General features: G+C 47.4%; 1 protein-coding gene across 15 annotated transcripts in view; it reads right to left on the bottom strand.

Moving 5' to 3' along the window:
- DLG2 (discs large MAGUK scaffold protein 2) overlaps positions 1–15,155 on the bottom strand; it is an 895,737-nt gene that overhangs the window by 38,771 nt on the left and 841,811 nt on the right. For all 15 annotated transcript variants that reach the window (XR_014469831.1, XR_014469832.1, XM_083170304.1 and 12 more), the window contains one exon: positions 12,778–12,954. Coding sequence is in view for 13 of the 15 variants with exons in the window: in XM_083170304.1 (XP_083026430.1) it covers positions 12,778–12,954 (177 nt within the window). In the remaining 2 variants the exon portion in view is untranslated. The remainder of the gene's footprint in view (positions 1–12,777; positions 12,955–15,155) is intronic.

Below are 15,155 nucleotides of genomic sequence, written 5' to 3'. Positions count from 1 at the left end.
CGTTCACTAATCACTGCATTGTATGTCCTGCCATATACTAATCACTGCATTGTATGTCCTGCCGTTCACTAATCACTGCATTGTATGTCCTGCCGTACACTAATCACTGCATTGTATGTCCTGCCGTACACTAATCACTGCATTGTATGTCCTGCCGTACACTAATCACTGCATTGTATGTCCTGCCGTACACAAATCACTGCATTGTATGTCCTGCCGTACACTAATCACTGCATTGTATGTCCTGCCGTACACTAATCACTGCATTGTATGTCCTGCCGTACACTAATCACTGCATTGTATGTCCTGCTGTACACTAATCACCGCATTGGATGTCCTGCCATACACTAATCACTGCATTGTATGTCCTGCCGTACACTAATCACTGGATTGTATGTCCCGCCGTACACTAATCACCGCATTGTATGTCCTGCTGTACACTAATCACTGCATTGTATGTCCTGCCGTACACTAATCACTGCATTGTATGTCCTGCCGTACACTAATCACCGCATTGTATGTCCTGCTGTACACTAATCACTGCATTGTATGTCCTGCCATACACTAATCACCGCATTGTATGTCCTGCCGTACACTAATCACTGCATTGGATGTCCTGCTGTACACTAATCACCGCATTGGATGTCCTGCTGTACACTAATCACCGCATTGTATGTCCTGCTGTACACTAATCACTGCATTGGATGTCCTGCCATATACTAATCACTGCATTGTATGTCCTGCCGTACACTAATCACTGCATTGTATGTCCTGCCGTACACTAATCACCGCATTGTATGTCCTGCCGTACACTAATCACCGCATTGTATGTCCTGCCATACACTAATCACCGCATTGTATGTCCTGCCGTACACTAATCACTGCATTGGATGTCCTGCTGTACACTAATCACCGCATTGGATGTCCTGCCATATACTAATCACTGCATTGTATGTCCTGCCGTACACTAATCACTGCATTGTATGTCCTGCCATATACTAATCACCGCATTGTATGTCCTGCCGTACACTAATCACTGCATTGTATGTCCTGCCGTACACTAATCACCGCATTGTATGTCCTGCCGTACACTAATCACCGCATTGTATGTCCTGCCGTACACTAATCACCGCATTGTATGTCCTGCCGTACACTAATCACTGCATTGGATGTCCTGCCATATACTAATCACTGCATTGTATGTCCTGCCGTACACTAATCACCGCATTGTATGTCCTGCCGTACACTAATCACCGCATTGGATGTCCTGCTGTACACTAATCACTGCATTGTATGTCCTGCCGTACACTAATCACCGCATTGTATATCCTGCCGTACACTAATCACCGCATTGGATGTCCTGCTGTACACTAATCACTGCATTGTATGTCCTGCCGTACACTAATCACCGCATTGTATGTCCTGCTGTACACTAATCACTGCATTGTATGTCTTCCCGTACACTAATCACTGCATTGTATGTCCTGCCGTACACTAATCACTGCATTGTATGTCCTGCCGTACACTAATCACCGCATTGGATGTCCTGCCATACACTAATCACTGCATTGTATGTCCTGCCGTACACTAATCACTGCATTGTATGTCCTGCCGTACACTAATCACCTCACTGGATATCCTGCCATATACTAATCACTGCATTGTATGTCCTGCCGTACACTAATCACTGCATTGTATGTCCTGCCATATACTAATCACTGCATTGTATGTCCTGCCGTACACTAATCACTGCATTGTATGTCCTGCCGTACACTAATCACCGCATTGTACGTCCTGCCGTACACTAATCACTGCATTGTATGTCCTACCGTACACTAATCACTGCATTGGATGTCCTGCCATATACTAATCACTGCATTGTATGTCCTGCCGTACACTAATCACCGCATTGTATGTCCTGCCGTACACTAATCACCGCATTGGATGTCCTGCTGTACACTAATCACTGCATTGTATGCCCTGCCGTACACTAATCACCGCATTGTATGTCCTGCTGTACACTAATCACTGCATTGTATGTCTTGCCGTACACTAATCACTGCATTGTATGTCCTGCCGTACACTAATCACTGCATTGTATGTCCTGCCGTACAGTATGTCCTGCCGTACACTAATCACCGCATTGTATGTCCTGCCGTACACTAATCACCGCATTGTATGTCCTGCCATACACTAATCACCGCATTGTATGTCCTGCCGTACACTAATCACTGCATTGGATGTCCTGCTGTACACTAATCACCGCATTGGATGTCCTGCCATATACTAATCACTGCATTGTATGTCCTGCCGTACACTAATCACTGCATTGTATGTCCTGCCATATACTAATCACTGCATTGTATGTCCTGCCGTACACTAATCACCGCATTGTATGTCCTGCCGTACACTAATCACCGCATTGTATGTCCTGCCGTACACTAATCACTGCATTGTATGTCCTGCCGTACACTAATCACCGCATTGTATGTCCTGCCGTACACTAATCACTGCATTGGATGTCCTGCCATATACTAATCACTGCATTGTATGTCCTGCCGTACACTAATCACCGCATTGTATGTCCTGCCGTACACTAATCACCGCATTGGATGTCCTGCTGTACACTAATCACTGCATTGTATGTCCTGCCGTACACTAATCACCGCATTGTATGTCCTGCCGTACACTAATCACCGCATTGGATGTCCTGCCGTACACTTATCACTGCATTGTATGTCCTGCCGTACACTAATCACCGCATTGGATGTCCTGCTGTACACTAATCACTGCATTGTATGTCCTGCCGTACACTAATCACCGCATTGTATGTCCTGCCGTACACTAATCACCGCATTGGATGTCCTGCCGTACACTAATCACTGCATTGTATGTCCTGCCGTACACTAATCACTGCATTGTATGTCCTGCTGTACACTAATCACTGCATTGTATGTCTTCCCGTACACTAATCACTGCATTGTATGTCCTGCCGTACACTAATCACTGCATTGTATGTCCTGCCGTACACTAATCACCGCATTGGATGTCCTGCCATACACTAATCACTGCATTGTATGTCCTGCCGTACACTAATCACTGCATTGTATGTCCTGCCGTACACTAATCACTGCATTGTATGTCCTGCCGTACACTAATCACCTCACTGGATATCCTGCCATATACTAATCACTGCATTGTATGTCCTGCCGTACACTAATCACTGCATTGTATGTCCTGCCATATACTAATCACTGCATTGTATGTCCTGCCGTACACTAATCACTGCATTGTATGTCCTGCCGTACACTAATCACCGCATTGTACGTCCTGCCGTACACTAATCACTGCATTGTATGTCCTGCCGTACACTAATCACCGCATTGTATGTCCTGCCGTACACTAATCACTGCATTGGATGTCCTGCCATATACTAATCACTGCATTGTATGTCCTGCCGTACACTAATCACCGCATTGTATGTCCTGCCGTACACTAATCACCGCATTGGATGTCCTGCTGTACACTAATCACTGCATTGTATGCCCTGCCGTACACTAATCACCGCATTGTATGTCCTGCTGTACACTAATCACTGCATTGTATGTCTTGCCGTACACTAATCACTGCATTGTATGTCCTGCCGTACACTAATCACTGCATTGTATGTCCTGCCGTACACTAATCACCGCATTGGATGTCCTGCCATACACTAATCACTGCATTGTATTTCCTGCCGTACACTAATCACTGCATTCTATGTCCTGCCGTACACTAATCACCTCACTGGATATCCTGCCGTACACTAATCACTGCATTGTATGTCCTGCCGTACACTAATCACTGCATTGGATGTCCTGCCGTACACTAATCACTGCATTGGATGTCCTGCCATACACTAATCACTGCATTGTATGTCCTGCCGTACACTAATCACTGCATTGTATGTCCTGCCGTACACTAATCATTGCATTGTATGTCCTGCCGTACACTAATAACGGCATTGTATGTCCTGCTGTACACTAATCACTGCATTGTGTGTCCTGCCATACACTAATCACTGCATTGTATGTCCTGCCGTACACTAATCATTGCATTGTGTGTCCTGCCGTACACTAATCACTGCATTGGATGCCCTGCCATACACTAATCACTGCATTGTATGTCCTGCCGTACACTAATCACTGCATTGGATGTCCCGCCGTACACTAATCACTGCATTGGATGTCCTGCCATACACTAATCACTGCATTGGGGTCCTGCTGTACACTAATCACTGCATTGGATGTCCTGCTGTACACTAATCACTACATTGTATATCCTGCTGTACACTAATCACTGCATTGGATGTCCTGCTGTACACTAATCACTGCATTGTATATCCTGCCGTACACTAATCACTGCATTGGATGTCCTGCCGTACACTAATCACTGCATTGGATGTCCTGCCGTACACTAATCACTGCATTGGATGTCCTGCTGTACACCAGTAACTAGATCCCAATCACCTGTAGCTACATTAGAGATCTGCTTTATAAACAGTCTATATAGAAGCTTTGTGGGCACTGTATATTATTCACCATATGGGGCTCTGCCACATATAAGGATGGTTTGTATTACACAGAATGAGGAGTGGGATATAGGTGGGCATGTGGGGGGACATAGGTGGGCATGTGGGGGACATAGTTGGGCATGTGGGGTGTTAGGTATCTGTGTCCTAAGATCTCATGTAACGTCTAGGATTCCTACCAACCATGTTCTATAACGAGACCTTTGTAGCACAATACCTAATTGTTCAATTACCATAATAACTGTACACAAATGAAAAAAAGTGAAAGAAAAAAAATCCAATAACACAAACCAGACGCGTCACGGATATTTTCCAGCCTTGCAAAGCAATTAAAGGTCAATATGATTTGCTTCAGTGGCAATGTTCCTCGCTAATGCTTTTTCTGGAACAGCCTCGGGTGGAAATTCATTAAGCTCCGTTGAAGGGGAACACGACCAAAACACAAGGATCTTCCGTAAAATCTTTTCCCAATACAGATAAAACCTGTTTTTATTGGTGCTTCTTCTTTTTAAGATCTTGAAGGACCCGACATCTGTGCTTTATAGGGATATCTGTGGACGATCAATGGTTCTGCAGCCATCAATGGCCTATGGGCCTCGGTTAAGAGCTTGCGATTAGATGTGCACGGCTATCGAAGACTTCGCACTCCCACTAAATGGCCGGTTATCACCCCGCCCCCCAGGCGCCGGCTTCCTGTCAATTACCATGCCAATGGCTAGTGAAGGGAAAAAGTCTGAGAATTTCTTCTGCCCATGCGCATGGGCAGTATATCGATAATGGGCCACTGTGAGAACTCTGCTCAGCAGCGATCAGGTATGAATCGGGCCCTATGGCCTATGTCAAGTGGGTGATTTTCCCATCGAATATGCCAGTGCAATGATCTTGAAGACCATCGTGGTAGAGCCATCGATGACCATCGCAATGAAGAGAGACTGAGTTCCTGGGACACCCTGTCTCTCAGTCCCTCATTTTCCAGAAAACCCTCACTCTCTTTACCCCTAATGGGCATCACGGTGTGGGGCATAATGTGTAATGGGCATCACAGTGTGCGGTGTAATGGGCATCATGGTTTGGGACATAAAGTGTAATGGGCATCATGGTTTGGGGCATAAAGTGTAATGGGCATCACTGTTTGGGGCATAAAGTGTAATGGGGATCATGGTTTGGGGCATAAAGTATAATGGGCATCACGGTGTGGGGTGTAATGTGTAATGAGCATCATGGTGTGGGGTGTAATGTGTAATGAGCATTACAGTGTGGGGTGTAATGAGCATCACAGTGTGGGGCATAATGTGTAATAAGCATCACAGTGTGCGGTGTAATGGGCATCACAGTGTGTGGCGTAATGTGTTATGGGCATCACAGTGTGCGGCATTATGTAGGCATTATGGTGTAAAATTTTGGTGCGCACTGTCCATTTTGTCCCTATTTTCTTTTTAAATTGTCCACTCATGGCATAACGTGTAATAGGCATCAGTGTGTGGCATAATGTATAATGGGCATCAGTGTGTGGCATAATGTATAATAGGCATTACAGTGTGTTATGTAACGTAACGTGTATGTGGCATTACCGTGTGTAAAATCAAGAATAGATTTGAAGCAAATGTAAAAAAAAAACCCATAAGGCGGGTCAAGAGGCGGGGCTGGGGGCAGGTCAATGGGTGGGCTGTGGGTGTGTCAAGGGGCGGGTCACTGCCCGGGAATCGCTCAACACAAAGGTGGTAACCCTAGTAACAATATGTGTTTTGGCGCTGAAATCTTGTTCCACCAATTATTTTTTACCAATTCTCTCGATATGGTCACCCAATGATTTTCTCATACGAGAAACCAAGAGAGAGAGAGAGAAATGAAGGTTGCTGACAGATCCAATTTTCAAAGAAAGGAGGGAGGTAACCCAGCTACCCCCACTCACACAGTGTATGTTCACATAAAGGTATCTTTAACTTAGTGGGGATCACTGGACACAAGTGTTTCAGGAGAGAACCTGCACCTTGACACCTCCTTCAGGGAACGAAATCCTTCGCACCACACTCACATGAGTTCAGAGAAGATCTCTCACATCAAGGTATCTTTCTGGGGTTTCATTATGATCAAGGTTGGACTGCCCCCCAGTATTCATCTTTTCCAAGGCCTTGAAAAAGGTAGCACCAGCTATCGAAACGCGTTGGTGGAGAGAGTTTGCGTCATTGCTGCCTGTGTTGGTTTACATGTGCTCACCGGGCCGCAGGTTAGTGGCCATATACCGCTTATTCAGCTATTGCCTTTTTCTATCTACCTCACAGGTCATTTGTGCACCTTTTTTTATTAATAAACCTGCTTTAACTGAGATCATTCTCTCTACTGTATTTATGATACTGGATGAATACCAACAAGATTACAGTGCCAACACACATATTGTTACCTTCCATATCGACCATTTGAGGAGTTCATGGTGATCCTCACTTAAATTGTGTGGCAGCAGAAATTAAGACCGTGTCTTGGGACTATTTTCGCCGTTTTACTTTAAAAGGAGGGGACAAGTCTGGTTTGGCACTACCCACTTTGACTGGCAATGTGTATAGAAGCAAATAAAGAAGTAATGTTTAATTCAAGTGCACAGTCTGGAACCTGATCCCTAGAGGAGAGGTTGGGGATCTCATGTTGTGGGGTCAACCAGTCTGGTAGTACTATAGCCGTATTACAAAATGTTGTTTGTGTTTATTTAGAGTCTCCTTGAGCACAGGTGTTCTATTTATTTTATACATAAAATACATCACTTGGATTTCGTCATTGCTATTGCTCATAATGTGTAAAAAAAAAAAAAACATGGCTATGAATCAGTCAATAAAAGAGCAGGAGCAGCAACCCAGTACTAGTGCTGCAACTTTAGACAGTCATCATGATAGAACTTCAACATCTACTAAAGGTTTTCCTTGTCACGCACAGTTTATGAAAGAGCACCTGATATCTAAATATTTCACAAAGTTAAAGAAAATACCACTTCTAATAATAAACAGAATGCTTACTGCTAAAAACATAAAATTGCCAGCATGCCATACACCATGTACAGTGGCAAGGAAATACTCAAGCCACAGCCATTGTGTGTTTGCAAGTGGTTGTCCTGCTAGTGTTACTGCTGTAGTTCTCAAACTCAGTCATCAGGACCTCACAGGCCATATTTTCTAGGCCACCCAGCAGCTGTGCCCTCCCCCCTCCCCACCTCCCATATGTGCAGCCGCCGTGTAGCCAAATACTCAGCACTGCGATGAAGATGTGTCAATCCGGGACCATAGCTGACGGCAAAAGGCCATCCCTTGCAACGCCGGGGACCGTTTGCTTTTTCAATGACACTCCCAGAAAATGGCTGGGTGCAGCCCCCAAACGCCGTCCAGCTGTCAATCATCATGTGTATGGCCACCGATAAAAAGCTTACATCGCAGGATGGCCTTGCGCATGCATACTATAAAACAGGTCATTTGATAGCAGGGCTGTGAATAGGTCTGACTCGGGCCTAACGTGTGGAGCCGGGAAAGGGGAAATGAAGGTGAATGAGGAGCGGTTGTGGTGATAATGGTTCTGACCTTCGGATCACTTTTTATTTTTGCTCCCTGCAGCCATAAGTGTAGCTGCTCTGTGTAGTTTTATGGATTTGTTCTTTGTGTTTATCGCCACACAAGCCTATTATAGTGCCGCATTTTATTATGCTGCATACTGTGCTAGCACATCTGTGCCTTGGTGATGGCGGATGCGCCTGGGACACATCGTATACTTTATGCTTTTATCCTCGCTGGCTTTAGGATTGGCTGGTTACGGTCCTATGTCGGCAGAAGCAGAGTACGGTTTTGTGAGTGTACTTAAGCAAAAGGATTTTATATATATGTGTCCAAAAAATGAGATGGGCTCCAAGTCTCCTGTATTACAGATGTATTAGGGGGATGGTGTCGGGATACCGGAGGTCAGAGGAGTCGCCGCAGCATCCCGAATTCCCAATGTATTTATTTATTTATTATTTATTAACAGTTTCTTATATAGCGCACACATATTCACATCAGTCCCTGCCCCAGTGGAGTTTACTATCTATATCCCCTACCACATGTACACACAGACATTCTAGGGTTAATTTTTTGGGAACCAATAAACCTATCAGTATAATTTTGAATTGTGGGAAAAAAAACAGAGAACCCGGAGTAAAGCCCATGCAAGCACGGGGAGAATATACAAACTCCACACAGTTAGGGTCATGGTGGGGATAGAACCCATGACCTCAGAGCTGTGAGGCAGTAATGCCAACCATTACACCATCCGTGCTGTACACAGTTTTGAAACCTGTATGGTAATTGTTCTAACCCTTCCCACTACCCTAATCTCCCCCCCAATTTAACCCTAACGCTACCCTGTTAGTGCCTTCCCCTAACTCCACCCCATCAGCATAACACTAAGCTCCCCTATACTTCCTAACCCTAAGCCCCTCCCCTGAACCCTAACCAGTCCCAGCATACTTATGCCCGGTATGCCGGCAGCTGGGATTCTGGCCCCGACTTTCTCAGCAGTGTCGGAGTCCCGACACTGGTGTTACAACCAGTGACAGGATTCTGGCATCCAGGGACGTGCAGTCAGGGGAGGCAGGGGAGGCAGTGCCTCCCCTGTCATTAGTGATAAACATAATAAAATAATACAAAGAATATACTTATGACACATATTATGTGTCATAAGTATCTGCTTTATATTAATCTATTAATTTTGACACCATCATTTGTTACTTTACTATTTCGGAGGCACCTAGAGCAGTGCCTCCAACTGTTGATGTTAAGGTTCATGGAACAAGGGGCGGGCAGGGGGCAGGGCCAAGCACCAGGCTGCAAATTCCCATTAAGTAAACCTCTATAAGCGGCACCTATAGCGGTGCCTCAGTGACAGGGACATGCTTTCAAAGCACGCCCCTGTCAGAGAGGAAGCTGCCATTGGTCAGCGCAGCAGAAGCAACCCAGGCCAGCTGCACTGGGTACAGACCTCCACCAGGGGTGAATTTAGGGGTCAGGCCGCCCCTAGGCACAACATTTTTGTGCCCCCCCTCCCCCTATTTTATTTTAATCATATATGTATGTACATTGTTATTTATATATTTCATAAAAATGTAACTGTAGCCCACCTTAATATTTTGTTAAGCACTCTGGACTGTTCACTGTACGGAGGACCCGGAGGGAGGGAGGCACTTATTAGTACAGTGATTAGCACCGTGTCTCCGTCAGTCCCTCTCCGGCTCACACACTGTGACTGACTGAGCGCAGGGAGGATCTGCGTTCCACTCAGCTCAGCTACTGGATACACAGCAGCCAATAGACTGTGTGTGTGTGTGTGTAGAGTAGCCCATGGGCAGGAGCCGGAAGCAGTGAGCCTGGGCCATTTCCGGAAGTGCAGGGGGACCGTCGTACCCAGCCACTAAGCGGTGATGTAATGTGCATGGCAGAGTGGGTAGGCAGTGGCGGGTGACGAGCGGCGCTGCCGCCGACATATGATAATTCATGTCTGCGGCGGCAGCGCTCGTCACTCGCCGCTGCCCACCCGCTGTGCCATTTAACAGAATGTCAGCCTGCCTGCCGCCCTTTATTGGTGCCGCCCTGAGGCCGGTGCCTCACGGGCCTAGGCACAAATCCGGCCCTGACCTCCACGCCCCCTTCCACACCCGGCGGCTGCACGGACACTCACACCTCCCGCAGCATGGGCATGATGAAACCTACGCACATCCCCCCACCCTCTTTTCCCACCCGGCGGGTACACGGACCTCCGCATTCCCCCCCCCCCCACGGCGGCTGCATGGATACCCACACCTCCGCCGGCATGCGCATGATGAAACCTCCGCACACCCCCTGTGCGGAGTGAAGGTCTGCACACCACTGTGTGGGGTGGAGGTCTGTACTCCCCTTTCCTACCCTGCGACTGCACGGACCTCCGCAACAAACACCCCCCTCCCCTTCTCCAGCCGGCGGCTGCACGGACACCTCTTCTTCTGTGTGCACCAAGCGGAGGCTGCTGTCAGCTGCACGCAGAGGACATGCATCCAGCCGGAGGACCCAGGAGCCGTGCCCGGAGCCTAAGGGCCAACACGAGATGTAAGTGACAGCTCCAGGGCAGGGACTGGGCAGATGGGAGAAGGGATTTCAGCAGGAGATACCGGGTTCCGTATGCTGGAAGTTGGATCCCGAAGCGCGGATGGGGGGGGGGGGGGAAGGGTGGCAATGTGGGCAGGGGACTGAAGGACAAATGCTCACTGTTGGCGCAGATCACTGCAGGGTGAAGATGTCAGCCCCACCGGAGCTGTCACTGTTGTGCTGTTCAGGGAAGGAGTTGGTCTTGAAACTATGTGGGGGCCGGGGAAATGTATATGGGGCATTCTGTGTAAAAGGGCCGTTAAGAATGTGGGGCATATGTAAAGGGAATTATGTGTTTATGTGAATTTAATAATGTGGGGCATTATGTGTCATGTGCATAAGGGCATTAATAATGTGGGGCATATGTGTACAGGGCAATTTTGTGTACAGGCTATTAAAAATGTGGGGCATACAGTAGGTTTAATGTGTATAAGGGCATAAATAATGTGGGGCATATCTGTAAGGTGCATTATGTGAGAAAGAGCATTAATAATGTGTAGCAGTTTGTGTATGGGGGAATTATTTGTATTAGGGGATTAATAAAGTGTGGCACAATGTGTAAAAATACATTAATAAGGTGTGCCATATGTGTAAGTGGCTTTATTGTGTGGCAATGTGTGTATAAGGACATTACTAGTGTGTGGTATTCTGTGCGTATGGTGTATTACTTTTGCGTACTACAGATGGGGCCGGGCTCTTCTTTGCTGGCGAATCGCCAGAACGTCACCACTGGCGATCCGCCAGCAGCCCGGCTCACCATCTGACTGAGACGCGCGTGCGTCTCAGTTTCCGTCGGCGGGGGAATCGACCGGAAGGGGACGTGCGTGCATCTCGTGCACGCGCATCCCCTTCTCGCTGTACAGATGGCGGCTGGCGGGGGATGGCGGCTGGCGTCGCCATCCCCTGCAAGGATGAGTCCTGCCCCATCGGTACATACAACGGTACATCTGTGGAGGTTGAGCGCAGTGGCATTACTACCACAGGTGCAGGGGATTCGGCTGCTATGGCACCATTGATGTTTGTAGGACCCGCCACTCCCCTGCCCCAAGTCATGCTGCTGCCAGTGCCTCACGAACCACTGATCTCACCGCACATCACTGCTGGCATCTGTATTTTGACTGCTGGCATCTGCTGCTGCACAAGAGGGAAAGCCAGTGATGTCAGTGTGCCTTGACTGGGAGACTACCTTAACAGTGGGGGGGCCTGGGGTAGTGTCTCCTTCACCTCCTTTTAGTCTGACTCTACACAGAGCTAATCCTTTTCATGGGCATGTTTTAGGAGGGTCCCAGGGGTGTTACTGAACTTGTAGCAAACTCAGACTCTTAACTGCTTATATCGGAGGCCATACTGTGATGGAGAATCTGCACCTAGCATGGGGTAGGTGCGAGTTCTCATGGTGCGACCAACAGTTACTCACCAAGCAGTAGGATTGCAACTGCTGCTGCACAAAAGGGAGCGCCACAGGGGAGGGGCTTAAAATAGCATTAACATACAGTCGCAGGTGTGACTAAGAAGTGAGTCAGCAGCGTGTGGCCTTGAATCAGCCCCTATTTCTTACCAAGCCATCGCTTAGCACCACAATACTGAATATACTAAGCCAGTCAGTGCAGGCGACTCCTAGTTCACGATTCCATTCCACGCAGGTTCCACGCTGCACCGCTTCCAGGTCTGCCAGGCTAACGGGTGACATACCAGCAGCTGGCGGCAGCTATTCCCCGCTGTGACCTGACAGTATGTGAACGCAGCCCCAGGCATGGTGGTTTTAGAGAATCCTCTTTTGGAATTGGAAATCGCATTCAATGAACATGACACATGTTCCAAGACTGATGCAAAAGTCATCCTCATACACAAAGCCTGGTGTATTATTTATGTAGGACTCGCTACAGAGTACAAGCTGCACATTAGCCAACAGACAGGCCCTCCGGCTGTTACCCCTGGGAGTTCCACAACTCAAATACAACAAATGATCAACTGCCGCCTCCGGAATATCCTCAGAACTCCGCAGCATTCGCATCTGGAAGATCAATAAGCCGCTTCCCTGCCACAAAGAGGAGCACTAGAGCGATGGTGGATTCCTACCTCCGCTTACTGGGTATGACGCCCATCTCTTCGCTGTCGCCCTCCTGCATGACCCTCCGCGCCTGCCACCACTCATCATCCGATGCATTGATTACGTGCAGTATATCTCCATATTTGAAGCTGAGTCCTTGGCTCGGAAGACCGCTGTCCTTAATTCTGTCATAGTCAAACATGGCTCTGCAAGAGACAAGGGACACAACAGGTCACATTCTGCACACTGTACAATATTATATACACAGCACACTGTACACTATTATATACACAGTACAATGTACACTATTATATACACAGTACACTGTACAATATTATATACACAGCACAATGTACACTATCATATACACAGCACAATATACACTATTATATACACAGTACACTGCACACTATAATATACACAGCACAATGCACACTGTCATATAAACAGCATAGCCTGAAGTAGCCATACCCAAATACTGTAGGTAGTGCAGGGCTGGTCAAACCGGTCATCAAGATCTACCAACAGGTCACGTTTCCCAGACCACCTAGCTGCTGCACAGGTGTAGTCATTACTAACTGTCACATTCCCCAGATCACCTAGCTGCTGCACAGGTGTAGTCATTACTAACTGTCACGTTTCCCAGACCACCTAGCTGCTGCACAGGTGTAGTCATTACTAACAGTCACATTTCCCAGATCACCTAGTTGGTGCACAGGTGTAGTCATTACCAACAGGTCACGTTTCCCAGACCACCTAGCTGGTGCACAGGTGTAGTCATTACTAACTGTCACATTTTCCAGACCACCTAGTTGGTGCACAGGTGTAGTCATTACTAACTGTCACATTTTCCAGACCACCTAGGTGGTGCACAGGTGCAGTCATTACTAACTGTCGCATTTCCCAGATCACCTTGCTAGTGCACAGGTGTAGTCATTACTAACTGTCACATTTTCCAGACCACCTAGGTGGTGAACAGGTGCAGTCATTACTAACTGTCACATTTTCCAGACCACCTAGCAGGTGCACAGGTGCAGTCATTACTAACTGTAATGTTTCCCAGACCACCTAAATGGTGCACAGGTGCAGTCATTACTAACTGTCATGTTTCCCAGACCACCTAGATGGTGCACAGGTGCAGTCATTACTAACTGTCACATTTCCCAGACCACCTAGATGGTGCACAGGTGCAGTCATTGCTAACTGTCATGTTTCCCAGACCACCTAGATGGTGCACAGGTGCAGTCATTACTAACTGTCACATTTCCCAGACCACCTAGATGGTGCACAGGTGCAGTCATTACTAACTGTCATGTTTCCCAGACCATGTAGATGGTGCACAGGTGCAGTCATTACTGTCACATTCCCCAGATCACCTAGCTGGTGCACAGGTGCAGTCATTACTAACTGTCACATTTCACAGACCACCTAGATGGTGCACAGGTGCAGTCATTACTGTCACATTTCCCATACCACCTAGATGGTGCACAGGTGCAGTCATTACTAACTGTCACATTTTCCAGACCACCTAGCTGGTGCACAGGTGCAGTCATTACTAACTGTCACATTCCCCAGACCACCTAGCTGGTGCACAGTTGCAGTCATTACTAACTGTCATGTTTCCCAGACCACCTAGACGGTGCACAGGTGCAGTCATTACTAACTGTCACATTTCCCAGACCACCTAGATGGTGCACAGGTGCAGTCATTACTAACTAGCACATTTCCCAGACCACCTAGGTGGTGCTTAGGTGCAGTCATTACTAATCCAAACCACCTAGCTGGTGTACAGATGCAGTCATTACTAACTGTCACATTTTCGAGACCACCTACTGTAGGTGATGCACAGGTGCAGTCATTACAAACTGTCACATTTCTCAGACCACCTAGCTGGTGCACAGGTGCAGTCATTACTAGCTGTCACATTTTCCAGACCACCTGGGTGGTGCACAGGCACAGTCATTACTAGCTGTTACATTTTCCAGACCACCTAGCTGGTGCACAGGTGCAGTCATTACTAGCTGTCACATTTTCCAGACCACCTAGATGGTGCACAGGTGCAGTCATTACTAACTGTCACATTTTCCAGACCACCTAGCTGGTGCACAGGTGCAGTCATTACTAACTGTCACATTCCCCAGACCACCTAGCTGGTGCACAGTTGCAGTCATTACTAACTGTCATGTTTCCCAGACCACCTAGACGGTGCACAGGTGCAGTCATTACTAACTGTCACATTTCCCAGACCACCTAGATGGTGCACAGGTGCAGTCATTACTAACTAGCACATTTCCCAGACCACCTAGGTGGTGCTTAGGTGCAGTCATTACTAATCCAAACCACCTAGCTGGTGTACAGATGCAGTCATTACTAACTGTCACATTTTCGAGACCACCTACTGTAGGTG

The sequence above is a fragment of the Crinia signifera genome, chromosome 2 (assembly GCF_055691185.1).
Source record: "Crinia signifera chromosome 2, ASM5569118v1, whole genome shotgun sequence".
Taxonomy (NCBI): domain Eukaryota; kingdom Metazoa; phylum Chordata; class Amphibia; order Anura; family Myobatrachidae; genus Crinia; species Crinia signifera.
This window is presented reverse-complemented; position numbering and strand designations above follow the sequence as displayed.